Source organism: Phacochoerus africanus, chromosome 9, assembly GCF_016906955.1.
Source record: "Phacochoerus africanus isolate WHEZ1 chromosome 9, ROS_Pafr_v1, whole genome shotgun sequence".
In the NCBI taxonomy this organism is placed as follows: domain Eukaryota; kingdom Metazoa; phylum Chordata; class Mammalia; order Artiodactyla; family Suidae; genus Phacochoerus; species Phacochoerus africanus.
Genome location: NC_062552.1, coordinates 127856132 through 127883912, shown reverse-complemented (window position 1 = coordinate 127883912; position 27781 = coordinate 127856132). Strand labels below are relative to the sequence as shown.

Below are 27781 nucleotides of genomic sequence, written 5' to 3'. Positions count from 1 at the left end.
AAGCCCCCTCCATCACCCGCCCCCGCAAAGGCTGGTTCTGATGGGGCCCCACGCCCGCCTCCTCCTCACTCCGGGGGGCCATGCCCGCCCCGTCCTTACTCCTGGGGTTGGGGGGCAGGTGGTCTGCCGTGGGGCCTCAGGCCAGTTTTCACTCCCCAAGCAAACCGGCCCATGCAGGAGGTTCTCAGCGCCCCGGTGCTGCGCTAACAAGCGCAGCATCTGTAAACATGCTCCACGCTCCGCCTGTCCCCTGCCGGCGCTGAGCCAGCTGGGAGGGTGCGGGGACTGCCATTCTCCCCTAACTTTCCAAAGCTGATAACCCCTAAGTCACAATGCAGCCGATTCCGGCAGAAAGTCTGGAAGAGCCCAAGCTGGAATCCAGAAGAGCAGTGCTCCCGGAGTGACTGGTGCTGACGGAGCACGGTGGGCATGCAAGCCACGGTGGGGCTGGAGCCGCCAGGATCCCCCCCCCGAGACCTGGACCAGGACCAGGCAGCAGGTCCTGGCTGCGGGGTTGGTCACAAGAGCCCAGAAGCAAGGACAGGTCTTTACAGACAAAGCCCGCCTGCCCCCCGCCGTTTGGCACACCAGTGTGTGGAACGGGCATCTCTGGGTGCCTCAGCCGGCCAGCCCCTCAGCAAAGCTCAGGTGAAGGAACCGAGGGGGCTCCTGGAGAAGGGTTGTGTCCACTCCCGGAAGGCGGGGACCCCCTCCGTGCGAGCCACAACACCCCCAAGCAAGGAGAGGCCCCCGCCAGGTTCAGAAGCAGGGACTCGGGCACTGGTTGCCAGGAGCCCCAGGGTGGTGACCCCTTCCTCTGAGTCCTGGGGCCACCCTCACAGAGCTGACCCTCACACGGCAGCCCCCCGAGGCCGGGAATGCAAATCCTGCCAGAACAGCTCCACCAAGGCTCCTGCATCTAAGCAGGAGGCCCCGGCTGCTGGAAGCGACAGAGGGGGTGCTGAAGGGTGACGCTGGAAAACGAGGCTCAAGACAAGTGAAAGATGCCAGGGGTCCCCGCGGCCCGGGCGCTCGCTGCTCACTAAGGGTGTCCCCATGGGGCATCTCCACTGTCCCGAGGGGGACGTGTGCCCTACGCGGCCCTTGCAGTGGATGCAGGCCAGAGGCAGTGGGAACCCAGGCACTGAGGTCACAGCCACGTCGGACCTCACCGCGGGCCTGGCGGGGGGGAAGCAGGTCGCGGGCCAACCCCCCACCAGCAGGGTTCCGCCTTCGAGGGCGGCAGAGACACCCAAGCTGCTCGCCCAGGGTTCACGGAGTGTGCCTGCGCTGAGGGCAGAAGCACCCCACGGACACTGGCAATGGAGCCAGGTGACACACAGGGCAGGAGGCGGGAGAGGCGTCTTCCTTGTGGCCGAGAAGACACCGGGCTCCTGGGGAATCTGCTGGGGTGATGCGGAAAGGCGGGCGGGGGCAGCAGGGACAGGGTGGCCGCAAACCCAGCAGCAGGATGGCTGATGTACCTAGCCCGTGGCACCCCCCGCTGCCTCGTGCTTCCGGACACCCCCCAGGACCCAGGCTGGCCTACGCTGCAGGAGACCCTGGTCCATGGCCTTGACCTCGAAAGGGGCAAACTAACCACCAGCCAGCAGAGCCGGCAGGGGCGGCCAGGGCAGTGCGGGCTGGAGACACTCAGCAGCAGCAAAGGCTTGACTTTCTTTCTAGCAAAATCTGTCCTTTGGGACAGGGATGTCCTCAGCACACGCCCAGCCCTCTGCAAAGTCCTCCTTGGCTGAGGACACATCCGTGCCAACCCACCTCAGGTCAGGAGGGAGCTCAGCTTCTGAACAGCTCACGTGCTATTTTTAGGGCTCCCCTCCGTGCCACTGTCGAGCGACTGGGACAGGCGGCTGGGAGGAGCCGGCAACTCCACACTCACAGCCTCCTGTGCCCTGGAGTCACACCCAGCGCCCACAGGAAGGACAGCTGGGAGCCACTCCCTAGAAGCCTAGGGGCTGCATCTGGAATATCCGTCCCCGGGAGAAGCAGCAGTGCCAGGCCGCAGCCTCAGAGGCAACCCCCACCTCCCGCGCCCTTCCCACCTGCCCCTGGGCACCCCTATCCCCAAGGTGGGTCACGCTGGCCTCGCTGTGCCGCCCAGGCTCCTGAAGGACCCTGGAGGTCTGACCATGATGCCTCCATGTGCCCATCATAGGGGCCAAAGACCCCTGACACCTCTCCCAACTGCAGAGCCACTCTGGCACCACCCCGACCCCGCCCGCCTGCACCCAGAGGCCCTCCCTCACCCAACCCTCCCGGGGTGTGGTGCGAGGCACGCTGGGCAGAGGGCGGGCAGCATGTTTTGGAGCCCCGATCCTGAGAAGAGAGGAACAGGCGGCAGGGTGACTAGACGGGCCCCACCTGGTAGGCAGGCCACTAAGCATCATGGGGGAGCAGACCACCTCCTAGGAGCAATCTGGGGCCTGGTGCGGCTGGGCACTGCCTGGCACAGCAGGGGTGCACTAAACAGAGCTGCACTGACCGCAGCCAGGGCCCAGGCCTGGACGGCTGGGCTCAGATCCCTGAGTCTCCCCCCCACCCCCACCCCCACCCCCGTGCGCGCTCAGCCCTCCGAAGCTGCAAAAGCCTCAAGCCCCCTCTCGAAGCCCCGCAGTCCCCGTCCCGCCCCACGCACACCTGCAAACCGGCCCCGGCTGTAGCCCACCGCCAACCAGCACCGCTCCCAGCACACTCCCGCCCCACAGACCAGGGACCTCCCCGCAACTGCTCGCAAAGCCCTGGTCCCCGACGCAGCGTCCTGCTCGACTGCAGGCACACGCCGAGTAGCCACTCTGTGCCCGGCTCTGTGCCCAGTGGGGGACGGCGACCCTGCGAGCCTGCCCAGCCGGCCGGTCTCTGCCGAGAGCAGAGGGACGCCGTCAGGCCCGCTGTGTCCAGGAGGCCAGGAGAGGCCGGGAAGAGGCGTGAGCCGAAGGGAAGGTGCCTGAGAACTTCTTGAAACTAGTGCAAACCACCAACCCACAAAGTCAAAAAGTCCAGGGAGCCCGACGCAGGCGCACGAGAGCAGCCCACACCGGGACATGACAGGTGGCCTCAGAGCCACCAGGGAGAGAGGACAGACCTTCAAACGGGACACATCTGATGGGGGAAGTGAGAGAAGATGCCACCGGGACCCCACAGCCTGAGCACCTGCACCGGCGGGAGGGACGCCCTGCAGGACGGGGTCGACGTTTTCAGAGACACCAGGAGAAGGGTTAATGATCTGCACGCCTCGCCGAAGACACCCCTAAAGCGGCGTCTTCAGAGAGAGGAGGGCGTGAGCCCGAGTCCTGAGATACAGACGAATAAAGAGAGCGGAGGCGTGAGAGGCATCGGCTGCTAACAACATGAGCAACAACAGCCGCTCACACGGGTTAAAAAGAAGAAAGTGAGGGGTTCCCGTCGTGGCGCGGCGGAAACGAATCCAACTAGGAACCATCCCTGGCCTCGCGCAGTGGGTTAAGGATCCGGCGTTGCTGTGGCTGTGCTGCAGGCCGGCAGCTGTAGCGCCAATTGGACCGCTAGCCTGGGAACCCCCATAGGCTGCAGGTGCGGCCCTAAAAAGACAAACGACAAGAAGTCGATAAATAAATAAATAATAAAAAATAAAAAACACTAAGCAAGAGCACACAGACGTGAAAAGCATTAGGTCGAGAAAACATTCCCTAAGATTTCTGTTCAGGAGGAGAGCGTACAATCAATCCTACAATACAGCAGCAACTGTGCAGTTTACGATTTACTCGGCAACCACCAAAAAACAGAAACAGTGACAAGTTTCAAACCTAGAGCACAATGGAATAAGAAAAAAAAGTCAATGTGGGAGTCCCCGTTATGGCTCAGCAGTTAAGAACCCAACTAGTACCCGTGAGGATGCAGGTTCAATCCCTGGCCTTGCTCAGTGGGTTAGGCATCCGGCATTGCCGTGAGCCGTGGTGTAGGTCGCAGACACGGCTTGGACTGTGGCTGTGGCTGTGGCTCCAGCTGCAGCTCCGATTCAGCCCCTAGGCTGAGAACTTCCATATGCTGCAGGTGAGGCCCTAAAACGCAAAAAAAAAAAAAAAAAAAAAAGGAAAAAAAACAATGCAAAATGAAGTAAGATGAAACAAATATAAAAAATGTAAAACAGGAGTTCCCATCGTGGCGCAGTGGTTAACGAAACCAACTAGGAACCATGAGGTTGCGGGTTCAGTCCCTGGCCTCGCTCAGTGGGTTAAGGATCCAGCTTTGCCCTGAGCCATGGTGTAGGTTGCAGACGCTGCTCGGATTTGGCGTTGCTGTGGCTGTGGTACAGCTATAGCTGTATCTCCGATTAGACCCCTAGCCTGGAACTTCCACATGCCTCGGGTGCAGCCCTAAAAAGAAAAAATAGTAATAATAAAATAAAATATTCAAGAACTCAGACCTAATGGAGCAATGTGCTAAACACCTTTTAAAATACCTTGGCAGGAGTTCCCATCGTGGCGTAGTGGTTAACAAATCCAACTAGGAACCATGAGGTTGCGGGTTCGGTCCCTGCCCTTGCTCAGTGGGTTAAGGATCCGGCGTTGCCGTGAGCTGTGGTGTAGGTCACAGACGCGGCTCGGATCCCGCGTTGCTGTGGCCCTGGCGTAGGCCGGCGGCTACAGCTCCGATTGGACCCCTAGCCTGGGAACCTCCATATGCCACGGGAGCAGCCCAAGAAATGGCAAAAGGGCAAAAAGATTAAAAAAAAAAAAAAAAGTAGAACAATAATAAGCACAAAAATAAAATGGTAGCAGGAATTCCTGCCATGGTGCAGAACGTTAAGGATCCACTGTTGTCTCCGCAGCGTCTCAAGTTGCTGCCAAGGTTCGATCCCCGGCCCGGCACAGGAGGTTAAGGATCAAGCGTGGCCGCACCTGGCAGCAGATGCGACCCCTGGCCCAGGAACTTCCACATGCTGCAGGTGCGGCCAAAATAAATATATAAGTAAATACTAAAATAAAACGGTAGACGTGAACCAAGACACCCGTAATTTAGAGAAATGACAACGGACCGATGTCCCAGTTAAAAGTCAAGACTGTCAGCTGGAAGGGAAGCGAGATCTAGCTCAGGCCTGACAGCCAGCCCCCTGGCAGGTGCTCTGCGGCCGGGGCCCGGGCAGGACGCCTAGGACCAGAGGACGGTTCACGGGACGCAGGTGGGGAAAGAAGCAACCCGCACACACTCTCCCAAAGGAGGAGCTCAGAGAGCTGCACTCTCACCAAACCTGCCCTCTGAGGCAAAGCACCACCCCCACCGGTCAGAAGTCGCAAACGCCCGACGGGGACGCTGTGCGTCCCTGCCGTGCGGCAGACCCACCGCCAGCGGAGGCGACCGAGCTCGCTCCTCAGGCGGACGGAGAGGAAACGGCCTGAAGACCGCAACAGACCACCCCTGACCTCGAGGGACAGGCGACAGTCACCGCGCCGCCCACTGCCACACACACGCCCCCTCAGGGCCAACAGGACACGTGCGAACGCGGACTCCGACTGAGCCGCACTGCCAGCCCGACACGACACGGTGCGAGGACCTCGTGTCAGACGGGCCCCAGCACAACCCGGTTAGAAGGGGAGGGCGGGGAAGAAGCCGGCTCGACAACGGAAAGATGACCAAGGAAAAACCACGTGTGTCCGGATGGGAAGAAACTGAAATACGCCATCATGTTAAAGAAAGAACAATGGAAAAATTTTTGGTGTTTCACCGAACGATTCTACACATGAGAGCTCATGGGGTGCATCCAAAGCGTTGCTTGCTTTGTAGCTAGAAAATCTTTTGTGAAAGGAAAGGAGGAAAAGTAATGAGCTATGTACTTAAGAAATTAGAACAAGGACCGCAAAATAAAATGAAGGAGCCTAAAGGGAGGGAAACAAAGGTAAGAATACCCTTGTTTTAAAAAACGAACGAGCCCTAGTGACAGAGACCAGAGCGTGGACATCCACCCGCCCAAATGCTCCACAGACGGAGTTAAACGGGGACAGCTCTACGGATGTCTTTTTAAAAAAGAATATTAGGAACAACTTCATGGCAATAAACTCAAAAATCTGGACAATATGGACAATTCCCCGAAAACCATATTTCCAAAACTAACTCGGGGGGGGGGTCCTACCATCATTAAAGAAATTAAACCAGAGGTTACACTTTCCCCAAAACAACTGTGAACCCAGGCGACTATAGAGCTGACTTCTCCCGAACACCCAGGGCACAGCAATTCCAGTTTCAGAGGAGAGTTCTCTGGACAGGGTATCCCGGCAGCAGAATCTGGTGAGGGCAGTGGGTGAGCAGGAGATCCAGACCTAGACAGAGATGCCCAAGTCTCAAACGGAACCCCAATCTACAGCTACCAACGTGCAGGAAGGGCAGCCCAGCACGCTGGTGTTTTTCTGAAAGCTAAAGAAACGATGCTAGCAAATCCACTTACATGATTTGCTGTATCGGTAATTAAAGGAGAGCCATCCCATCAGGCTCTCAGTGTTTGACTGTCCCCCACATCCCCTGAAACAGAGAGAATCCGGGGACACACCCCTAACAAACCCTCACCCACAAGACCTGCACCTGCCTCCAACCACACGCGGCTTCTTCCCACACCCGACCCGGGGCGACGAGGCGAGAGAAGCAGCGGGGCCGCCGAGGGCCGCCAACCTCCCGCGCCCAGCTGAAGACCCTTGGCGAGCGGACCCTCAGTCAGACGGGCAGAGGAAGGACAGGACAAGAGGGGCAGAAGGACGTGAGGGACCAAGTGCACGTGGAAGGATGTCCAACCCCATGAAACAAAGGAGTAGACCCGCCAGGAGGAAAAATCCCGAGGGAGTGCCAGGGTCCAAAACGACCCAGACGCTGCGGAGGCTGGGAGGTGAGGGCACAGGAGGCCACTCCGGGGTCCCAGAAGAGGGGCAGGGACAGGAGGTGCAACGCGGCGGTCACCAGGGAGGGGCGATGTCCCCTCCAGGAAGCCCTGCTGCGTGGTACAGCCCCGTGGGCCCGGCTCGAGCCCCTGGGAAGAGCAGAGCGCTCTCCTGCCACCTCCAGGAAGGAGGGAGCCCAGAAGAGGACCAAGGCTAAAGCCAGGGGCACCTTGGGGGGCATCACAAAGACAGCCTCGTGGCACGCGAGACACACAGTCCAAAGACGGAGGCTGCAACACATCAAGCCAAAGGGGAGTACCGCCCCCTACGAAGCAGCTGAGATTGGAGCAGGGGGCACAAAAAGGAGAAGAAAGTTGGCAACAAAAAAAATGAACAGGAATTTCGCTGACGAGGAGGTCCAAACAGCCTACGCTGGTAATCAGAGAAATTCAAGTAAACCGCAGGACCATCTCACACCCACCAGGCTGGCAGGAATGCAGAGCAGTGGGGACACGGCGGGGGCCGAGCTGGCACAACCGCCCTGGGGAGCTTCCCAGGGGTAACACGAGCACAGCCCAAAGCTACTACCGGCCAAGCGTGGGACAGGGACAGGAGACGCACGCAGAGGGCAGGTGTGAGAACGCCCTCGGGGCAGGACCTGGGAGCAGCCGGGGGCGGGGGGGCCCACAACAGACCCACACACACGTGCGGTTGTTTCAGGGGAACCGCTGCGGCAGCAGCAGCCAGAGGCTCGAGGCCGCTCGGAGACCTGAAGGCTGGGCGAGGGGGAGACACCTAAGCGCACAGAGAGTGTGAGCCCTTCACATAAAGTCTCCCAAGCAGCAGAACGAGGACCAGCCTGTCCCAGGAGGGCATCAGCACCACCTTTCGGGGAGGGTGGCATGGGGACAGGCAGGGGCATTCGGTACCCTGTACTGGGCACGCTATGGCGAAGCTGCGCCTGCCCAACTGGATGGCTGCTCAGCCCCACACCCATAGAGCAACCTGCCATCCCGGCCCCCGGTGCCCCCCTCACCAGGCAGAGCCAGGGAACCCCGACGCCTAACGCAGTCCTGCCCAGGCCCCCTACCCTGTCCACCCTCTCCTCGCCCGGCACACACGAGTGGGTTTCCTGGACCAGCTCCACGGGGGCTGAGGGGGCCCCAGGACATAGCCCGTCTGTGCCCCCCCCCCCCATAAAGACCCCAGTGGTCTTCCAGGAGCCCGGGGAAGCTGCTGAGGAGGTGCGGGGAAGGCAGGCTAAACTCTGCTCCGGAGGGGGCACTGGCCAGGCCGGGGCGAGTGTCACTTGAGTGCTGGAAAGGCATCCAGAGCACCACGTCTGTGGGGGTGGGGGTGCAGAGGGAATGGACAAGCCTTGGGGGAGGGTCCAGGGGGCCCAACACTGAGCCAGGTGCCAGGATGGGAAGGGAGAGGAGGCCAGGCCTGGGGAGTGCTCCTGAGCTGCACCTAGAGGCCCAGAGACTTCCCAGAGAAGAGGCAAGGGGGGGGCATCTCATGGGGACACCGCACCGTCCAGGAGGCCCCACACAGGCCTGGGAGCATCCCTCCTTTCCACATGGCCAGCCCTGCGCTCCAGGAGGGCAAACCCTGGCGTCCTGCACCCCCTGCATCCCCAACACTTCGTCACACACCTGTTGAAAGGAGCTGTGGTGGCGCCCACCCCCCAACCCAGGCACACACACTGGCCACTTCCTCTGGCCCTGCCGGGAGGTCTCCCCAGGAAGCGTCCTCCCCTGCTGCCCACCTGCAGCCCTCGTGGCCTGGGGTCTACACCAGAACCACGTCCTGGCATGGGTTTATCTCCTTGCCCTCAGCCAGACCACTGAGTCAGGAAAAAAACCGCAGAGCTTCATGCCCCACGAGGGTAACGCGGAAGCCGCCGGTCTGAGCCGGGACGGCCACAGTGCGGTCCTGTTGTACCACTGGGGACAGGCACCAAGTGGAGAGGACAGCGTCTTTTGCGATGACAAAACTAACAGCACAATGCAAAGAGCTGTGCTTTTGTATAAGGAAGTCTCTAAATCACAAAGCACAGTGCAAACAGTGCAAGGGCGGATACCCCTGGCCAGCAGGACAGAGAGGGTCTTGCCAGACACTCGCAAGGGCAAGGGCCGGAGGAATACAATCGTGGTCTCAGGTCCCAGATTTGCATGTCCCCTGCACACCACGTACTCTGAGAGAGACTCCCAGGCTCCTCGGACTTGACAGTATGGCTGGATCAGAAGGATATGGTACCCGGTGGAGAGAGGAGACAACCTAAGTCAGCTCCACCAGCACCGCATCTAGGCAGGTGCAAGGATGCCAGTGGGGAGCCAACCAGGTGAGCGCCTGGGAGAGCCTCGCAGGTCCGCAGGGCCTGAGAAATCCGGCCGCTTCCTCCGCAGCACGGGACGCGGACCTCAGGGACCATCCACGCGGCAGGGGTTGCTCGCAGGGAAGGCGCGTGCCCGGAGGTGGGGCGCAAAGGCGACGGCCCAGGATGGGAGCCTCGAGTGGACGGTCCCTGTGGGGACTCCGGAGTGGACAGCCCGGGTGCAGGCCCCAGATGGTGGTCCCGCGGAGAGCGGTTCCCGGTGGAGGTCCCAGGGTGGACTTTCCCGGGTGGGGATCCTGGAGTGGGTGGTCCCGGGGGTACCGTCCCGAGTGGGGGCCCCCGGCTTGCAGGCCCCGAATGGGGGCCCAGGCGCGAGGCCCCCGGGAGCCAGTCCCGGGTGGCCGGCAGGTGCGCGCGGGAACAAAGCGGCGGGCGGGCGGCGGCGTACCTGGGCACGCAGCTGGGGCTGGAGCCGTCCACCTCCCAGGTGGCGAACAGGTTCATGGGCACCGGCGTGTTGAGCGCGGCGGGAGCGCCGGCCAGGCCCAGGCGGCCCCGCTCGGCCATGGCGCCGGCCCCGCCGCTCCCTGGGCGGAATGCGGTGCGTCCGGGCGCGGGACGCGCGCTGGCGGGCGGGCGGGCCGGGCGCGCGGAGGGCGGCGGCGCGGTCACATGGCTGCCGGGCGGCGGGGACAGCCGGGCGGGCGTCGGACGGGCCCGCGGGCGGCAACCAGGCTGCGGCGCCCCGCCCCGCCCCGCCCGCGCGCGCCCCCGCCGAGCACCCCTCCCCCCCCCGACAGCGCCGCCCCCCCCGATTGGCTGGGCGGGCGCGCGCTCGCCGCCTCAGGCCCAATCACGGCCCGCGGAGCTCTCGCCGGAAGTGAGGTTCGTGCGCCCCCTCCCGTCCGCGCCCCAGGAGGTGCCCCAGCCCGCGGCTCGCGGGAGCGCGCGTCCGCGCCTGCGCACAGGCCCACCCCCACCCCGCGCCGCGCCCCGCCCCCCCGGGAGAGGCTGGGAGGGGTCGGGAGAGACTTCAGGTTCAGCCTGCGACCCTATGTCCCACGACCCCCCCCCCTCCCGCCCCGCCCCAGGAGCACGTATTGTCTCCCTGCGTCCCCGGACCTCTGCGTGTCACTGACCCCGCCCCCCCAGTCCTACGCATCCTCCGAGTCTTCCCACCCGCCGCACCTTCTGCGTCCCTTGGCACCGTCCTGTCCCCTGCGGGCCCCTGTGTCCTCCGCACCGACCCATAGACCACGGGGCTCCCGCGCCCCCCGTGTACCCCAGAGGCTTACCTACCCCGAGAACTTTCGTGGTTCCCCCACCGTCTCCTTCTACCCTCCCCCAGCACCGTCTCCCTTGGAGGCTAGCTGGGATGGGGAGTGAAGCAGGAGGACCTGGGTCGCTGAAGGCACAGCCCCCTCGCCCCCCCTCGGCCCCAGGCGCACTGGGCCGCCTGTAGGCTGGGTGCATAGACTGGTCCTCCAGAAAGTCCCTCCAGAGTGCCCTCCTTGCACGAGCCTCCTATCACCCAGCAATGCCCCTTCTGTTGTTTTTACACAGGTCGATGCAGAACAAACGTCTGGAGGCAGGGGTGGCTCCTGACCGTGGTGGGGGTCACAGTGAACCTGGGGACTCAGGTCAGCAGGAGGCAATGACAGAATGACGCCCGGGAAGAAGGGCAGGTGGGAAGAGTCCCTAGAAAAGAACCTCTAGGTTTGGGGGCCCGAGGAGGAGTCCCCTCCTCCCATCAGATGCCACATCAGCTGCTGCGATTTAGGAAGAGCTTTCTGGGCAACTAACTCTTCTGTTTCTTTGTAGCCACAGTATCCACAGTTGCTTTTCTCTCTGGTTCCTAGTGAAACAACCCCAGCCCATGCAAACGGACTTTCTCGCCTTACCCGTGGGTTTTACCATCCCAGGGCGGCTAGTTTTTCTCCTGCAGAGGAGCCCCCCGGCGGCCCCCTCCTTTGTGAGAGGCCGGCCTCCAGCTCCAGCACCAGCTCCCTCTCTGGAGCTGCAAACAGCTGTGGCTGCTGAAAGCCGGGGTGGCCCTCGGAGAGAACAAGAGAATCTGTGTCTCCCACATGTTCCTGCTCCTTCGGGGTGGTACAGCTGAAAGCCACGCAGGGCTGTCTGTCCCAGCAGCTGACGGGGTCTTGTCTTACAACGCCACCTGTGGGTCTCACACCGACAAGATGGGGTGGGGGGTGTTCAGAGAGTGGGTTGCAGCCCCCCCCCCTCCGTGAGGACACGGACCCCACTGCCTTCTGCGTCCCACATGCTGGTGGTGTCAGGAGAGTGGGCCCCAGATACTTCGGGTCTGTGTGCCCTGGCATCTCACCCAGGAGGGGTGCGTACCTGGGGGTCAACTAAAGAAACGAGGGGTGACTAAGCAGGGCGTGACACAAGCTGCCCCCCACCGTAAAGCTACGCCCCTCCTCTGTACCAGGCACCATTGTGAGCCCTTCATGGATATGACGGCCTCCCCCATACCATTTTACAGACGAGGAAACTGAGGCCCATGAGGTTATACGCAGCTACCCAGGCGGGAGCCAGGGAGGGGGGTGGCACAGTCCGGTCCAGAGCTGCCCCAATAACCACCATAGTGGAAATGCTCAAACCCTCCTGCGAGGCAGGGAGGCAGAGACAGGAAACATGCTGTGTGTGCTGGACCTGTGACTCCGTTTACGTTTATTTTTTGGTTTTGGTTTTTGGCCACACCCGGGGCATGTGGAAGTCCCCTGGCCCCACAGCTGTAACTAGAGCCACAGCAGTGACGATGCCGGCTCCTTAACCTGCTGAGTTTCAAGGGAACTCCCATTTGTTTTTGTTTTTGTTTTGTTTTGTCTTTTTACCTTTTCTAGGGCTGCTCCTGTAGCATATGGAGGTTCCCAGGCGAGGGGTCTAATCAGAGCTGTAGCTACCGGTCTACACGACAGCCACAGCAACGCCAGATCCAAGCCGCATCTGCACCTACACCACAGCTCACGGCAACCCTGGATCCTTAACCCACTGAGCGAGGCCAGGGATCGAACCCGCAACCTCATGGTTCCCAGTCGGATTCGTTAACCACTGAGCCACAACGGGAACTCCCTCCCATTTATTTTTATGTTTTTGTTTTTTGTTTTTGTTTTTGTCTTTTTGCCATTTCTTGGGCCGCTCCAGCGGCATATGGAGGTTCCCAGGCTAGGGGTCGAATCAGAGCTGTAGCCGCGGCCTACGCCAGAGCCACAGCAACACAGGATCCGAGCCGCATCTGCAACCTACACCACAGCTCATGGCAACGCCAGATCCCCTACCCACTGAGTAAGGCCAGGGATCGAACCCGCAACCTCATGGTTCCTAGTCGGATTCGTTAACCACTGCGCCACGACGGGAACTCCCCATTTATTTTTAAAGGTGGGATCATTTGGGCGCCGAACTGTTAGTGGTGGTGAGACAGAGTGGCAGGCTGTCACTTTGCTGATCAGAGTCACTTTTTGGCCAGAACCTGTTGCACACATTGCCACCCTCTGTATTTGAAGATGACCCTGGACTGTGAGTCCCAGGATGAGTGCCCTGAAGTCTGAGAGGACACCCCTCCTCACAGGACAGTGCGACACATAAACAAATGTTGGAAGCCATCTGTTTTTTCTAATGGCTGTTCCTCTAAAACAGGAAGCTGGTTAAAGAGGAACCTCCCTGGACAACTGGGCCGGCATGGTTGGGGAGGAAGCTGGAGGAGAGGGCTTGTCCAGAGCCTTGAGGTCCCAGGCGGGCATCCTGAAATCCCTTGCTGAGGCCCTGACTGCGCCACCTGCCTGCCAAACTGCTCCAATGCATAAAAGCCTCCGATTTCCAAAAGGTGACAGGACTCGGCTGCGTGGAAGCCGCCCCCGCTGCCACCTCCCCACTCCGGGTGGAGGCTCCCCCGCTTTCCTGCGGTCCCACCCAGCGTCGCGGGGGGCCTGCGCCTGCAAGTCCCGGCTCTCGCCCGTCTGCGCGAGCCCTCTGGACCTCGGGCTGTTTGGAAACGCCTCTTCAGCCCGAGTTAAGGTAAATCACCCCGGGCGTGGGAGCGACCCGGCACCGGGCAGGGCGGCCCCGGCTGGCAAGACGCTCGCCTCCGCCTCCGGGTGTGGACCCCGCGGGGTCCCCTCCGGCAGGAACCGCGATACGCAGCTCGGGGTCCGGAGGCCGGGAGCGCAGCGGGCGCGCGCTGGCTCCGGCCTCTGTCCCGCTCACCCGGTGGGGATTGCGGGGGTGGGGGGCTCTGTGCTCCTCCGCCCTGGAGCCGCTCCAGCCGGGCAGGGGAGTGGCCAGGGCCTCCTGTGCGACCGGGCACTGGATCAGCAGGATGGCTCTAGCGGCTCCAGCCCGCAGCCATGCGTCATCTCCCCTTCCTGGGGTGGCGCGGAAGGAGCCGCGCTGGAGTGGAGCACGTCCTGATCCATGCCCCGATGTGACCTAGGAGCCACCGCTCCCGGGGGTGAAGGACGCCGCGTGGCTGAGGCACCGTCTGGGGCAGGGACGGAAACACTCTGCAGAAGGCTCGGCCGACCGCGGGCAGTGGCCAGGGAGCAGTCCTCTCACAAGAAAGAGCTGGGAGCTCCCGGCTCAGGGCTGGTGTCCTGGGAGCCATGGGAGCAGAAAGGCGGGCCGCACAGCGCCAGCCCCCAGGGTGGGTCTGAGAGGGGCCCCGCGAGGTGGGCAGGAGCGGGGTGGGGGCTCAGCTTGAGGCGCCACCAATGCTCCACCTGCTGACAGTCCACTCCGGGTTAGAGATGCGGGCGCTGAGGACTCTGCCGGTCTTATTTACCTGTCCACCCCGACAGAGCCTGAGCTCCCGAAGTCAAAACGGCGTTCAGCACCTCCCCAGGATGCCCTCTAGCGGCGGCCGTAGAGCAGGTGCCCCACTGACCCCTACCGTTGGGGCTGCCCAGTAAACAGGTCACGGGGGACCCTTACAGAGCCGAGTAGGGTCCAGAGGTTCACACATTTGTTCACTGAATAAACAAGAAACCAGCTGTAGGAGTTCCTGCTGTGCTGCAATGGGATGGCAGTGTCTCTGCAGCCCCAGGACGCAGGTTCCACCCCACGCCCGGCACAGTGGGTTGAAGGATCCAGCGTTGCCGCAGCTGCAGGGTAGGTTGCAATTCAGATCTGGTCCTGGTCCTGGCCCTGGAACTCCATCTGTCTCAGGGCGGGGGATCCGACTACAGCAGCTCGGGTCGCTGCAGACCTGCAGGTTCAATCCCTGGCCCATATGCTGCGGGGTGGCCAAAAATGAAAGGAAAGAAAGAAAGAAAAATCCCTTGGTCCTTAAAACATTAATAAGAGCTAAGGTTGTAGTGGGTGGAACGAGACGCTTATAGCATCATTAATTCTAATGAATAGAATCTGGTTGTATCCTGAGAAAAACCCAAGAGAAGAACGTGGCAAAGTGGGGAAGCTAACCAGAGCCAAGGCTGATGCAGGCTGTCGGAAGTAAAGGGGGCAGTCCATCCCCTGACACCGCCAACAGCCACGCAAAATACCTCTCTGGCAGAGGGAGCTGGCTGGCCCCCACACCTGCTCTCTCCTCTTCCACAGGGACGGAGCTCCTGGTCTGGGGCTGGACACAGGCCCCCGAAGAGAGAGACACCCTCCCTGCCCACCCCCGCCAGCGTCTACAGCAGAGGCCAGGGGCATGCGGCTGGGCTGTGAAGGAACACCTGTGTGTGGACAGCAGTGCCTCGGGGGGTGTCCTCTCTGGGAGACCCATCAGCTGCTCCCCAGCAGGCGGATGCATCCAAAATGGTCGGTGAGGAGACTCACGTGTGATTGGGTCAAGCTGACCGGCTGCAGGGGCCCAGATCAAGCACTGCTTCTGGCCGTGTGTGAGGGTGTTTCTGGGGGAGCCCAGCACCTGAATGGGTGACTCAGTGAGGCAGGTGCCCCCCGCCCCAGGCAGGTGGGCCTCGCCCATCGCTGAGGGTCTGACTAGTACAGAGGCGAGGAACGAGAGACCTTCCCGCCGTCCCACCTTCAGACTTTGGATGAATCACACCCACGGGAGCCTCCGCCTCCGGGAGGATAAGAGCCGACTCCTCCCAATAAACCCCCTTTCTGTGCACGTCCCACTTGCGCTGTGTCTCTGGAACGCCGACCAGCGCAAGGAGCTTGAACACCTGATGCTGAAGTTAGGCTGGCAGACGACACCAGCTGTCACAGCAGAGAAACCCTTTCTCGTCTCCTCACTCGTGACACGGGATGGCTACGGTGCCACCCTGTCGTGGGGTTGGTCATTGGGTTGCCCATGGCCCTGGAGGCAAACGGGCAGAGCTGCTGCCCAGAAGGGCCCCGGGAGAAGTGGGCAGCGTTCTTATGGTCATTACCAGACCAGGCCTTGGAAGAAGGGAAGTCTTCGTAACCAGCATTTGAGGTCTCAAGAGATGGCAGTGACAGTTGTCTCTGCAGGAGCTCAAGAGGGGTCGGAAACGCAGAGCAGGCGTGGGAGCTGCTCCAAGAAAACCAGGGGGAGCCGCCCTCGCAAGAGACACCAACCCCAGCCCCAGGTGGACGACACCGTCACGATACAGCATCCAACAGGCAAAGCCACCCTGCACTTTCTGAGCAGAGAGACACCAGAGGGGGTCGCTGGCGGACGGCCCTGCGGAGTTCGTGTGCCCGGAGATGGCTGCTGTCTCCAAAACCAACACCGACGCCATCGGCGAAGTCCAGGCAAACGGGAGAAGAACGTCTGTGATGTATGTCGCGGGCCAGGGTTGCCCACCAGTGCCACCGCAAGGGGATAGGACCCTTGCAGAGATGGGGAAAGGCCTTCCAAAGGACCTGGGGAGCGTGGCGGATGGGCCGGCAGCCGCGGGAACAGGCTTCTCACATAGGGAGACACCCGTTTCGCCCGCAGATTTCCAGCATCCAGCACCGGGATGCCTGCGTTGGTGCTGGTGGGAAGTGCGTGCCCGAGACTGGAGGGGCTGCTGCAGACCCTCTCTGGAGATGCACGGCACTGCGCAGCAGCGACACTTTACAGGAGGCTTCCGAGGTCACCGAGGACCCCGGGGAGTAGGTCTGCCTGGCGCCAGCCAGCCGGGCCCCTGAGAGGGAAGCCTGGCCCCGCCTCCAGGGTCAGAGAGCCAGGTGAGGTCTGGCCGGCCACCTCACAGCCACCCCCGGAGCAGACAGCTGTGACAGATGGTAAGTTAAGAAACGGCTGCCGATAGACGGCCCAACACGATCCTGTTCGGTTAACGACGCACATGTAAGTGCATCATGTTTATGTAAGTTGTGTGGTTAAAATACGTACTTAGGTGTGAGTGATTCTGCATGTAAAAGACCTATTTTCTCTTTGTCAGCAATGCGTGTGACATGTAGAAGTGCCCAGGCCAGGGATCAAACCCACACCAGAGCAGCAACTGAGCCACAGCAGGGACGATGCCAGATTCTGAACCCTGTGAGCCACCAGGGAACTCCTGAAAGGCTTATATTCAAAGCACAGGAAAAGGAGTTCCCTGGTGTCTCAGTGGGTTAAGGATCCAGTGTGGTCACTACTGTGGCTCTGGTTGCAGTGGTGGCGCGGGTTCGATCCCTGGCCTGGGAACGTCCAGGTGCGGGGGGTGGGGAGGGACAAAAAACCCAAAAACACGTTTGGGGAAAATACTGAAAGGTTAGAAATGAATCCAAACTGTTAAGAAATTATATCTTTGGTGGAAACGCAGTTGATTTAGCTTTCCCTGCTCGCTTATCTTTATTTCATGTTTTCTCCGTGACGACCGTGTCAGTTGTGCAAGGAGAAGAAAGGACAGTGACAGCAGCAGCTTCTGTGGTCCAAGGGCCGGCAAAGTGGACGGCTGTGCAGCTCTCAGGACCTGGGGCAGGTGCCCAGAGCAGACGGCGCGAGATCCCTGTGCCGCTGAGCCCAGCCCGCCCGGGGTCCAGGTGACGCACAGATGCCCTCCTGTCTCGTACCTGGTTGGTCTGGGCCCTGAGACGAAGGGCCCCTTTGGAGGTACATTTTAATACTTTCCTGTGCTTCCCATGGTGGGAATTGTGTCCCAACAACCTGGTACAAGAGTTAAATGCTGGAAAAGAAAGGAAAACAGCAAGGCCCTGCTGCAGAGGTCAGCAGAGAACATTCAGAGAACTTCTACGGACGCACAGGTGGCACCGGCACCTTCGAATCTATGTTCCCCTCAGGGCCGTTCAGATGACTTTCTTTCTTTCTTTCTTTGCATTTTTAGGGCTGCACCTGCGCCATGTGGAGGTTCCCAGGCTAGGTGTCAAATTGGAGCTGTAGCTACGGGCCTCCACCAGAGCCACAGCAACTCAGGATCCGAGCCACGTCTGCAACCTACACCACAGCTCACGGCAATGCCGGATCCGTTAACCCACTGAGCGAGGCCAAGGATCGACCCCACAACCTCATGGTTGCTGGTTAGACTCGCTCCTGCTGAGCCACGCCGGGAACTCCCGTTCAGATGATTCCTAGTTTTCCTCGGGGCTGTCTTTGTTTCTTGATGTTTTGCAATTAGGAAAAACGATCTTGGTAGCTGAAAGCACCCTTGTTTCTCAAGCCAAAGAAATAGAGTCGGGTGGGTGGAGGTGGGCCCCGCATGCCGAGGTTTGTACCAAATGCACACGTGGGAAGGATGGCACGGGGCTGAGCAAAAAGAGACCCAGTGACCTGGCACGTTTCAAAGATTTGTGATGGTGGCATGGGACACAGGAGAGGGACCTCTGGGGCACCTGGGCCGCAGGAGTCCAGGGGTGAATTGCTACAGCTGGGCATGGGCCTGGCTGCCTGCTGAGAGAGCATCGGGGGTCGGCCAGGCAGTGACGCGGTGACTGCTAGGGTTTGGGGGAGAGAGGAGTCCGAACCAGCCCCGGTTTGGAGGGTGAGCATCTCTCCCAGGAGAAAGAGTAAATTCCTGTGGGGGAGCGAAAGCGAGGTAACACCCGAAGGAAGAAGGAGCGTCTGGGCAGCGGTGCTGCGGGCTGGGGAGCCTACAAGGGGCGGGCATACTCTGCCCACTTCCCAGCAAGCCGCGGACACTGCGGACAGGGCGTCCCCGGCCCGTCGGCTAGGGGCGACAGGCTGGATGGACGGGCATGCCCTGGAGACACAGAGGGGGAGAATCACCCCAGGGGCTGCCTGCCTGGGGCTGAGGGACGGCCTTGAGCTTCCCAGGCCAAGCCTGCCCAGCGGAGGGCAGCTGTGGGGTTGTCCTGGTCCAAGGAGAACCTGACCCATCCGGGAAATGACCAGTAGGCAGATCCTCCACTTTGGGTCAGAGATGATGTGTTTGTACCTAACATTAAAGCTTGCAGGGGGTCCAGCTAGGCGTTCCCGTTGAGGCTCAGCAGGTCACGAACCTCATATAGTGTCCATGAGGATATGGGTTGGATCCCTGGCCTGGCTCAGTGGGTTGAGGATCTGGCATTGCCTTTAGCTGTGGTGTAGGTTGCAGATGGGGCTAGGATTCCGTGTGGCTGTGGCTGTGGCTGTGGCTGTGGCCTAGGCCGGTAGCTCTGATTCGACCCCCAGCCTGGGAACCATCCAGGTGGTCCTGGGACGGGGCTGTGTCACGGCCGCACTGTCTCCTCCCCAGGTCCTTCTCTTCTTAGGACATGTGTTGGGGTCGTGAGAGTCAGCTGAGGCTTGGACACGTGAGGACATCCAGAGGTCCCCGGTCCTTAACCTCGGGGTCCACTCCCCAAGGATGCCCAGCATGGAGGAACCAGGCAAGTCTCTCAGATCCTCTGGGCTCTGTGCATGACGGCCGACCGGGGCCCTCAGTGTGCTCACAGTGACGGTCAGGGAGGTGACACCTTGTGGAGCTGGGAGCCCGTGACCGACTGTGCAAGGTTGTATGGCTGTGTCGGGCCAGGAGGAGGTGGCCCCGGCCCTTGGCTCCTGTGGTTGCGGTGGACTGCCCGCCCTCACTGTCACACAGGACGCGGGTGGGCAGAACAGACAGGCACAGGTACAGACCCCTGCCTTCCAAAGAAGATGCTTCCAGGAGTGCCCGTCGTGGCGCTGTGGAGGTGGATCTGACTAAGAACCATGAGGATGTGGGTTTGATCCCTGGCCTAGCTCAGTGGGTTGGGGATCCAGTGTTGCCATGAGCTGTGGTGTAGGTCACAGATGCGGCTCAGATCTGGCATTGCTGCGGCTCTGGCGTAGGCCGGCAGCTGTAGCTCTGGTTAGACCCCTAGCCTGGGAACCTCCATGTGCCTCGGGTGCGGCCCTAAAATAGCAAAAAGAAAAAAAAAAATGCTCCAGAACCCTACAAAGCCTGGAATAAAGGAGTTCCTGTCATAGTGCAGTGGTTAATGAATCCGACTAGGAACCATCAGGTTGCGGGTTCCATCCCTGGCCTCGTTCAGTGGGTTAAGGATCCCGCATTGCTGTGGCTTTGGTGTAGGCCGGCGGCTACAGCTCCGATTCGACCCCTAGCCTGGGAACCCCTATATGCTGCAGGAGCTGCTCAAGAAAAGGCAAAAAGAAAAAAAAAAAACCTGGAAGAAAGCTTGGAATCCCAGCAATGCTGACTGCATCGTGTGACCCATGGACGGAAACTAAATCGTCCCTGAACAACAGAAACGTTTCCCAGAACCTCGCAGTTTTTCTTCACAATGACCACCATTTATTCTAAAATTGCCAGGAAACAATTTCACATGAGCCAAGAATAAACAACAGATATAAATCCATAGGTCACCAATATTGGAATGATTAGCACGAAACTTAAAATGCAATTGATGTCTTCAGGAAAATGGGGGAAAATGTCATCAGAGAATTGAAATCTGAAGAAAAAGAATCATATGGAAATTCTAGAACCAAAGTATAAAGTAGCTGAAATGGGAGTTCCCGTTGTGGCTCAGTGGTTAACGAACCCGACTAGTACCCATGAGGATGTGGGTTTGATCCCCGGCCACTCTCAGTGGGTTAAGGATCCAGAGTTGCCGTGAACTGTGGTTGGCGTAGGTCGCAGACAGGGCTCGGATCCCTTGTTGTTGTGGCTGTGGTGTAGGCTGGCAGCTGTAGCCCTGATTTGACCCCTAGCCTGGGAACTTCCATATGCCTCAGGTTTGGCCCTAAAAAGCAAAATAAAATAAAATAAAATAGCTGAAATGAACAACTGAATAGATAGGTTTTGTGTGTGTGTGTGTGTGTGTGTGTGTCTGTGTGTGTGTGTGTCTTCTGTCTTTTTATGTCCACACACCCGTGGCACATGGAAGTTCCCAGGCTGGGGCTCAAGTAGGAGCCACAGCTGCCAGCCTGCACCACAGCCACAGCCGCAGCAATGCGGGATCCCAGCCTCATCTTCAGCTTACACTACAGCCCATGGCATCATGAGATCCTTAGCCCACGGATTGAGGCCAGGGATCGAACCCACGTCCTCATGGATACTAGCTGGGTTCTTAACCCACTGAGCCACAACAGGAACTCCTAGATGGTTTTAAAAGCAGGTTTCACACAGCAGAAGAGAGGACTAGTGAACTGGAAATTACCTAAGTAGACATTCCCCAGATGTGATAAAAAGAACTTATCTATAAAACGGAAACAGACTCACAGATTTCAGAATCAAACTTAGGGTTACCAAAGGGGAAACAACGCAGTGCGGAATAAATCGGAAGAACGGGATTGACACACACACACAACCGCAAGTAGAACAGAGGACTGAGGAGTTGTAACGCGGGGAGATGTACCCAATGTTATCACAACCAATATGCGAGACAAGAACGGGCATACCTGTACCTTTAATGGATTCGCTTTGCTGCAAACCCGAGCTAATGCAACATTGTAAATCAACTATACATCAATCAAACTTTTTTAAAAAGAAGGAATTCAGGAGTTCCCGTTGTGGCTTAGTGGCTAACAAATCTGACTAGGAACCATGAGGTTGTGGGTTCGATCCCTGGCCTCACTCCGTGGGTTAAGGATCCGGCGTTGCCATGAGCTGTGGTGTAGGTTGCAGATGTGGCTCGGATCCTGCGTTGCTGTGGCTGTGGTGCAGGGCTGGCAGCTGCAGCTCCAATTCCATCCCTAGTCTGGGACCCTCCATTTGCCACGCAGGTGGCCCTAAAAAGACAAAAAAACAGTAAACACACACACACACAAAATAAATAAAAAGAAGGAATTCAAAAGAGAAAAAGAAAAAAAAATATCCGCATGGAAACGAAGAGGGGCGCAGGGAGCGACATGCAGAGCAGAGTACGAGGCAGAGAGCACGTCGTGGGTGGAAATGGACGCTCAGAGAGGGAGAGAGCTGCGGAGGGAATATTTGAACCTTAGCCAAGAATAAGAAAAAAAGGTGAGGCGTTCCTGGTGTGGCATCAGAAACGAAGCTGAGCAGTATCCATGGAGACACAGGTTCAGTCCCTGGCCTCCCTCAGTAGGTTAAGGATCCGGCGTTGCCATGAGCTGTGGTGGAGGCTGGCAGCTGTAGCTCTGATTCGACCCTAACCTGGGAACTTCCATGTGCCTCGGGTGCAGCCCTAAAAAAAAAGGATTGAAGACAAATGGGTGTAGACTCAAAAAACTCTATGAATTTTAATTAGCATAAATACAAAGAAAGTACACCTAGGAATATCCTGGTAACACTGCTGAAAGCCGGAATTGTAAAAGCATCCAGGAAAAAAAATGGCACATTACCTTCAAAGTACAACAAAAAAAATACGAAGTCAGAGTTCCCGCCCCGGCACAATGGGATCGGCAGTGTCTTGGGCGCGCAGGCTGGCACCGTGCGTTGGGGATCCGGCAGTTGCCACAGCTGCGCCTTAGGTCATAACTAGGTCATAACGGGCATTGGCTCGCTGTGCTTGGGGAATTGCATCTGAATGCTCTGCCCCCGTAGGGTGCCCTCCTCGGCCATGTCTGCGTGTGCACGGGACACTAAGAGGGACTGTCACTTCAGCAGCCTCAGGTTCCCCAGTATGAGACTGTAACAAAAACTCTGCTCTCTCCTTCCAACCAAAGGCTGCGTGGCAGCGAAAGGAAGGTCTCGAGGCAAATGCATCTCACAAACATTGATGAGAAAGAAAAGCACCTGGTAGAAGGTGAGATGTGAGGTTTTTGGTTTGGTTTTCTTTTTTTTTTGGTCTTTTTGCCTTTTCTAGGGCCCCACGCGTGGCATATGGAGGTTCCCAGGCTAGGGGTCGAATCGGAGCTGTAGCCACCGGCCTACGCCAGAGCCACAGCAACAGAGGATCCCAGCCGCGTCTGCAACCTACACCACAGCTCACGGCAATGTGGGATCCTTAACCCACTGAGCGAGGCCAGGGACCGAACCCACAACCTCATGGTTCCTAGTCGGATTCATTAACCACTGCGCCACGACGGGAGCTCCCTGAGATTGTTTATGTACAGTTTAAAAACATGCAGGAGATGCCACTGTGGCTCAGTGAGTTAAGAATCCAACCAGTATTCAAGAGGGTACGGGTTTGATCCCCGGCCTCGCTCAGTGGGTTAAGGATCCAGCATTGCTGCAAGCTGTGGTGTCGGCCACAGACTTGGCTCGAATCTGGCTTTGCTGTGGCTGTGGTGTAGGCCAGCAGCTGCTGCTCTGATTCAGCCCCTAGCCTGGGAACTCCCATATGCCATGGGTTCAGCCATAAAAAGATGAAAACAGACAAAAAACCCACGCAGAACCCTCATGTCCATTGATGACGGGCAGTATAAAAACCTGCCTGGCATTAGTGATGGCCCGGCCCAGGGCTGGGTAGTAGTTATCCTTGGGCAAGGAGGGAGGAAACCGGACTTTGGGTGGACTCATGGGCTGTGTTCTTCACAAAACAGAGTTACATCAAAACAAGACAAAACAAAGAAGAAATATGAGAAAATCCTAGTTTTGGGGTGTGGCCGAGTGACTGTCTTTTCCTGTTTTCTCTTTGCTCTTAGGTTTACTTGAGGTATTTTTCTTAACAAATTGAAGTCACTCGTTGAGGCTTTCCAAAGCAGGCGTGTTGTTCTGGGGTTAGCCTCTCAGGTTGCTTTGTGTGCTGTCCTGGACTGTGGACGTGCTGTGTTCTAGCTTCGCTGGCTGGATCGTCCATTCCCTGCCGGGAGGGCAGCCCCCTGGCCCTGGCAGGTGAGCCTTTGATGTGGACCAAGGGGGTGGGGGCCAAGCACCCTCCCCATCAGGACAGAGACTTACAATACCTTCCTGTATCTGATGCCAGGACTCTTGCAATTCCGTTTCCACTTTCAGCATCTAATGCCACTTGGAATTTATTTTTAGAACCATGGAAGGTTGGGATTGGATCTACCCTTTTCCTTCTCTCTATGGAAATTCTAACACCATTGAAGAGTGTGTCTTATCGTCAGTGATTTGAGGCCCCTGCATTTCTGCATATGGTTGGGTTTTTTTCTGGACACCCGGTTTTATTCTACTTGTCCATTTGTCTGTCCCCATACAAATACCACATGGTTTAATGGAGGTATTTGATATATTTTGATGTACAGATGGGCAACTGTCTCCACAGGCTTTCTTATTTCTTTTAGAATTTTCTTGACTCTTCTTATGGATTATCTCTTCCAGATGACTTTAGGACTCATCAAGTTATGCGAAAATCCTGTTGACATCTTGGTTGGGATTAAATTGACTTTACAATCTGACTGGCGAGGAGTTTAAAACTCAGCTTTCAAGAGGGAAGGGGGAGCTTTCTGATTTAGCTGGCACTAAATTACAGTCAAGGTTTAGAGTTTTGTTTTGCTTTTGGCGGTGCCGGAAGGAAGTTCCCGGGGCCAGATGGAATGGGGCCGCAGCAGTGACCTGGGCCGCTGCGATGACAACACTGGATCTTTAACCCACTGCACCACAAGGCACTTCACACGTTTCTTTTCAGGCTCATTCTTGGGGACCCCGTGGGGTGTTTGGGTGATTGTGATGGCATCTGAAGATAACTGAGGGCATGCATGGGTGGGGTGGGTGGGACACAGAAATGTGACTATCATGGGTAACCACAGGTGGCACAATCACCTGTCAGGAGGTGGGGAGTCCTGGCAAACACGATAGGGAGTGGGGCTCGCTTGGGGGCAGCCCGGGGAGCCAGAGAGCCGAAGAGACCGTCTGAAAGTCGGTCACCAAGCCACCCCCGCAGCCCAGGGAGGCTGGAGGGAGGGGCGGACAACCCAGCGCCAACCATTCACGGAGCTCAGTTTCTCTGACCCCGCCTCGGGCCCCGCCCACCATCCGGGCCCGCCCCGAAGCCCCGAGCCCCGCCCACTCCAACCTCAACCCGCCTGACCACGCCCCCGAAGCCCTGAGCCCCGCCCACCAAAACAGCCCGCCCAGCTGGTCACGCCCCCGAAGCCCTGATCCCCGCCGCTCCTGCAGCCGCCGGCGAGGCTTGTTGGTTCCTAGTTCCGAGGCCCAGGGGCAGCGTCCGGGCCGGAGGTCGCGGGCTGAGCCCTCGCGTCCTCGCCGCGGCGGCGGAGCCCGTGCCCGTCCCCCGGGGCGAGGCCGTTGCGGGCGGTGCAGTGCCGGCGCGCGCGGCGAATCTGCCGCTGCGAATCGGCGGCGGTGGCGGCGGCGGCGGCGGCGGCGGCGGCGGCGGCGGTCTCGCGAGAGTCTGGGTGGCGCGGACGCGGCTGCGGACGGGGTGCGGGCGGGCCCGGCGTCGCGCGGGCCGGCTGACTGGAACCGGGGCCGGGGCTGGCGGGCGGGGGCCCGGCCGGAGCCGCCAGCATGACGGGCCGCGTGTGCCGCGGCTGCGGCGGCACGGACATCGAGCTGGACGCGGCGCGCGGAGACGCCGTGTGCACCGGCTGCGGCTCGGTGCTCGAGGACAACATCATCGTGTCCGAGGTGCAGTTCGTGGAGAACAGCGGCGGCGGCTCGTCGGCCGTGGGCCAGTTCGTGTCGCTGGACGGTGGGTCCCGGCGGGGCGGGCGGGGGAGCCCCGGGCGGCGCTGGAACGCGGTGCGTGTGCGGTCCTGGTCTTCGTCACGGCATTCAGCGGAGGAGGAAGCGGGAGGCGGCCTGGGGTCGGGGTCGGGGTCGCGGCCCAGCCCCCTCCGTCCTTCGAGTCGCCTCGCTCCTTGGGACAGTTGTGTGAGTTTGGGGTCGGGCTCGTGGGCCAGTTCCCTCTGTCATTCTGGCGGCCTCGCTCCTTGGGGGCAGTTGTGACCCTTGGGTTCTCGTAGCACCACGGCGAGGACCAGGAGAAGGTCCAGCCCCAGCGCTCGGGGAGCAGCCCTGCCCGCGGTGCCCTGCTCCCTGCAGCCGCGTGTTCCAGGGGTGCCGGCGAAGGGAACCAAACTTCGGGGAGCAGCGTCTTTCCCTGGGCCAGTGCCTGTGCGGTGGGCCCAGGTGTTGAGCCCCACTCCGTGGTGGCTCAGGAGTGCGTGGACCTGCACATAGACCCAGTTTGTTGGAGGACGCTAGGGTGTGTGGCCAGTGTGGGCTGATGAGCAGAGCTGCTGAAAACTTAGTGTGTGGCTTCTCTCGTGGACGCCAGTTTTCATCTCCGGGGTGGTTACCCAGAGTGGGGGTAGCTGCACTTCACCTTTATGGCAAAGCTCCAGGCTGACTTCCCTAGCGTTTTGCATTCTTCTCGGCTGCTTCCCCTCTTGACCAGATCTTGTGTCGTCTGTGTTTTCATCTGTATGTGTATATATGTACGTACTTGGTGTGTCTTCATACTGTAATCCTTGCAGTGAGTGTGTCGTGGTGCCTCGAATCCGTGTTAACGCATTTCCCTAGTGCAGAGGGATCTTAATGGCTTTTCACGTGCTCACTGGCCACCCTTAATCCTCCTTGCTCACGTGGCTCTGCAGGTAGTGTCTTCTTCATTTTTGTATTCAAGTTGTTTGTTTTCTTACAACAAACAAGTGCTGAGTTTTGCACACTCTTTAAATGTTCCCGTATAAGTCCTTTGTTGGATAGGTGTTTGCAGAGCAGAAGTTTAAAATTTTGATTAAAAGTTTTAAAATGTGATGGAGTCTATTGATTTTTTCTTTCATGGATTGTATTTTTCCTGTCCTTCTCAGAAATCTCTTAAGCCTAAGACATGATGTTCTTCTAAAACTTTATTTTATTTTATTTTTTTGCTTTTTAGGGCCGCACCTGAGGCATATGGCGGTTCCCAGACTAGGGGCTGATTCGGAGCTACAGCTGCTGGCCTACACCACAGGCACAGCAACACCAGATCTGAGCTGCGACTGTGACCTATGCCATGGCTCAGGGCAACACTGGATCCTTAACCCACTGAGCGAGGCCAGGGATCGGACCTGCATCTTCATGGTTCCCAGTCGGATTCGTTTCCACTGCCCACGAGGGAACGCCTAAAAGCTTTATTTTTCATGTTTTGCGTTTAGATGGATGGCTGTCGTAAGTTTCAGGCGAGGTGTGCAGGTCGAGGTGGTGGTTTGCAGTGGACGGCCGGTTGCTTCGGCACCGTGTTGCGAGACTGTCCTTTCTCGGACGGCCTTTGCTCCGTTGGCACTCGGCGTGGGGCCGGGTTTCTGTGGGTTTCTCTGGGCCCTCTGTTCCACCCTTTGGAGGCGGGTGCCAGCTTCTGTGTCTGCAGCGCAAGGGTTTGTCTCCTGTACGTTTACAGTAAGTCTCAAAACCAGATGCTGTGTTCCTCCAGCTTTGCTCTTCCTTTCAGAGTGTTTCGGTCACTGTAGTTCCTTTCCTTTTTCATTCAATTTTAAAGTAAGTCTGTGTGTTTTTATGAAAATCCTGCTGGGGCTTTGATGGGAATGGCGTTGGATCTCTTGGTAAATTTGAGGAGATTTGGCCTTTTCACTGCATTGCGTCTTCCAGTCCGTGAGAACAGGTTTGCTTCTCTGTTCATTAGGTCTCCTTTGCTCTGTCATCAGGTTTTGTACATGGTTGAGCTGTTTACCGAAGATCCAAATAGAGCTCTGGTAAAAGGTATTTTTCAAAATTTCTTTGTTTGGTGCCTGGGGCATGAGGAAGTTCCCAAGCCAGGGATTGAACCCGCACCACATCAGCAACCCAAACCCCTTCAGTAGCAATGCCAGACCCTTAAACAGCTTCTCAACAAGAGAAGTCTAAAGTGCATTTTTTGCTTGCTTATTGCTAGGTTATAGAAATATGGCTGATTTCTATCATTGGCCTGTTTCTTGTGACCTTACTAAGCTTTAGTTCCAGGAATTTTTAATAGGTTCCTTGGAATTCTCCATGTGGACAAGCACATTGTCCACAAATAGGGGATGTTTCCCTTTCTTTTGTTTCTCTCTCTCACGTGTGAGCATGCATGCTTGCCTCCTTCCCAGTCTTACAGGGAGGCATTGGCTCTCTCCCCACTCAGTATGGTGTTAGCTATAGGGTTTTGATAGCTGTTTTTTTTTTTCCTTTATAGCTCTTTTTTAGTCAGTAAAGTTCAGGAAGTTCCCTTTCTACTCCTTGTTTGCTGGAAGTTGTTTGTCATGAGTGGATGTTAATTTGGTCGCTCGTCCTTCCTGCATCAGCCGGTTCAATCATATGTTTTCTTTCTTCAGTCGATCAGGGCAGCTGGTTTTTTGAAGGTTCAGCCTGCTGGGCGTTCCTGGGGCAAACCACTTGATGATGAGCTCTTAGTCTTCGTGGGTGTTGCTGGATCAGATGAGTTGATACTTTGTTGA

General features: G+C 58.3%; 3 protein-coding genes across 11 annotated transcripts in view; 2 read left to right on the top strand and 1 right to left on the bottom strand.

Moving 5' to 3' along the window:
- PACS2 (phosphofurin acidic cluster sorting protein 2) overlaps positions 1 to 10231 on the bottom strand; it is a 55866-nt gene extending 45635 nt beyond the window's left edge. For 3 of the 6 annotated variants that reach the window (XM_047795140.1, XM_047795139.1, XM_047795141.1), the window contains exon 1: positions 9650 to 9801. In XM_047795140.1, coding sequence (XP_047651096.1) covers positions 9650 to 9768 — 119 coding nt within the window. In that variant the 5' untranslated portion in view covers positions 9769 to 9801. Of the gene's footprint in view, positions 1 to 9649 lie in introns of all 6 variants that reach the window. The other 3 variants (XM_047795135.1, XM_047795136.1, XM_047795138.1) reach the window with 2 other exon arrangements.
- A 2646-nt stretch (positions 10232 to 12877) lies between these two features.
- LOC125135384 (uncharacterized) lies at positions 12878 to 17443 on the top strand. 2 transcript variants are annotated; one of them, XR_007136952.1, is made up of 4 exons: positions 12878 to 13239; positions 14776 to 15932; positions 16094 to 16383; positions 16968 to 17443. XR_007136952.1 is itself a non-coding variant. In XM_047795492.1 (3 exons), the coding sequence occupies exons 2-3, from the start codon at positions 15096 to 15098 to the stop codon at positions 16253 to 16255; spliced, it is 999 nt and encodes a 332-aa protein (XP_047651448.1). In that variant the 5' UTR covers positions 12878 to 13239; positions 14776 to 15095; the 3' UTR covers positions 16256 to 16569. The 2 variants fall into 2 exon arrangements, 1 of the variants encoding a protein (XP_047651448.1); XM_047795492.1 differs by lacking the exon at positions 16968 to 17443 and having other exon boundaries at positions 16094 to 16569.
- A 7380-nt stretch (positions 17444 to 24823) lies between these two features.
- Positions 24824 to 27781, top strand: part of BRF1 (BRF1 RNA polymerase III transcription initiation factor subunit) — a 52260-nt gene continuing 49302 nt past the window's right edge. The window contains exon 1 of one of the 3 annotated variants that reach the window (XM_047797335.1): positions 24824 to 25059. In XM_047797335.1, coding sequence (XP_047653291.1) covers positions 24876 to 25059 — 184 coding nt within the window. In that variant the 5' untranslated portion in view covers positions 24824 to 24875. The remainder of the gene's footprint in view (positions 25060 to 27781) is intronic. The other 2 variants (XM_047797334.1, XM_047797337.1) reach the window with 2 other exon arrangements.

Bases quoted from the DNA above. Each gene is read 5' to 3' on its own strand.
- LOC125135384 (XM_047795492.1), top strand. From the start codon at position 15,096: ATGGGTGACTCAGTGAGGCAGGTGCCCCCCGCCCCAGGCAGGTGGGCC. The intron at 15,933-16,093 runs GTATGTCGCGGG...TTTCGCCCGCAG, and splicing joins GGGAGAAGAACGTCTGTGAT to ATTTCCAGCATCCAGCACCG.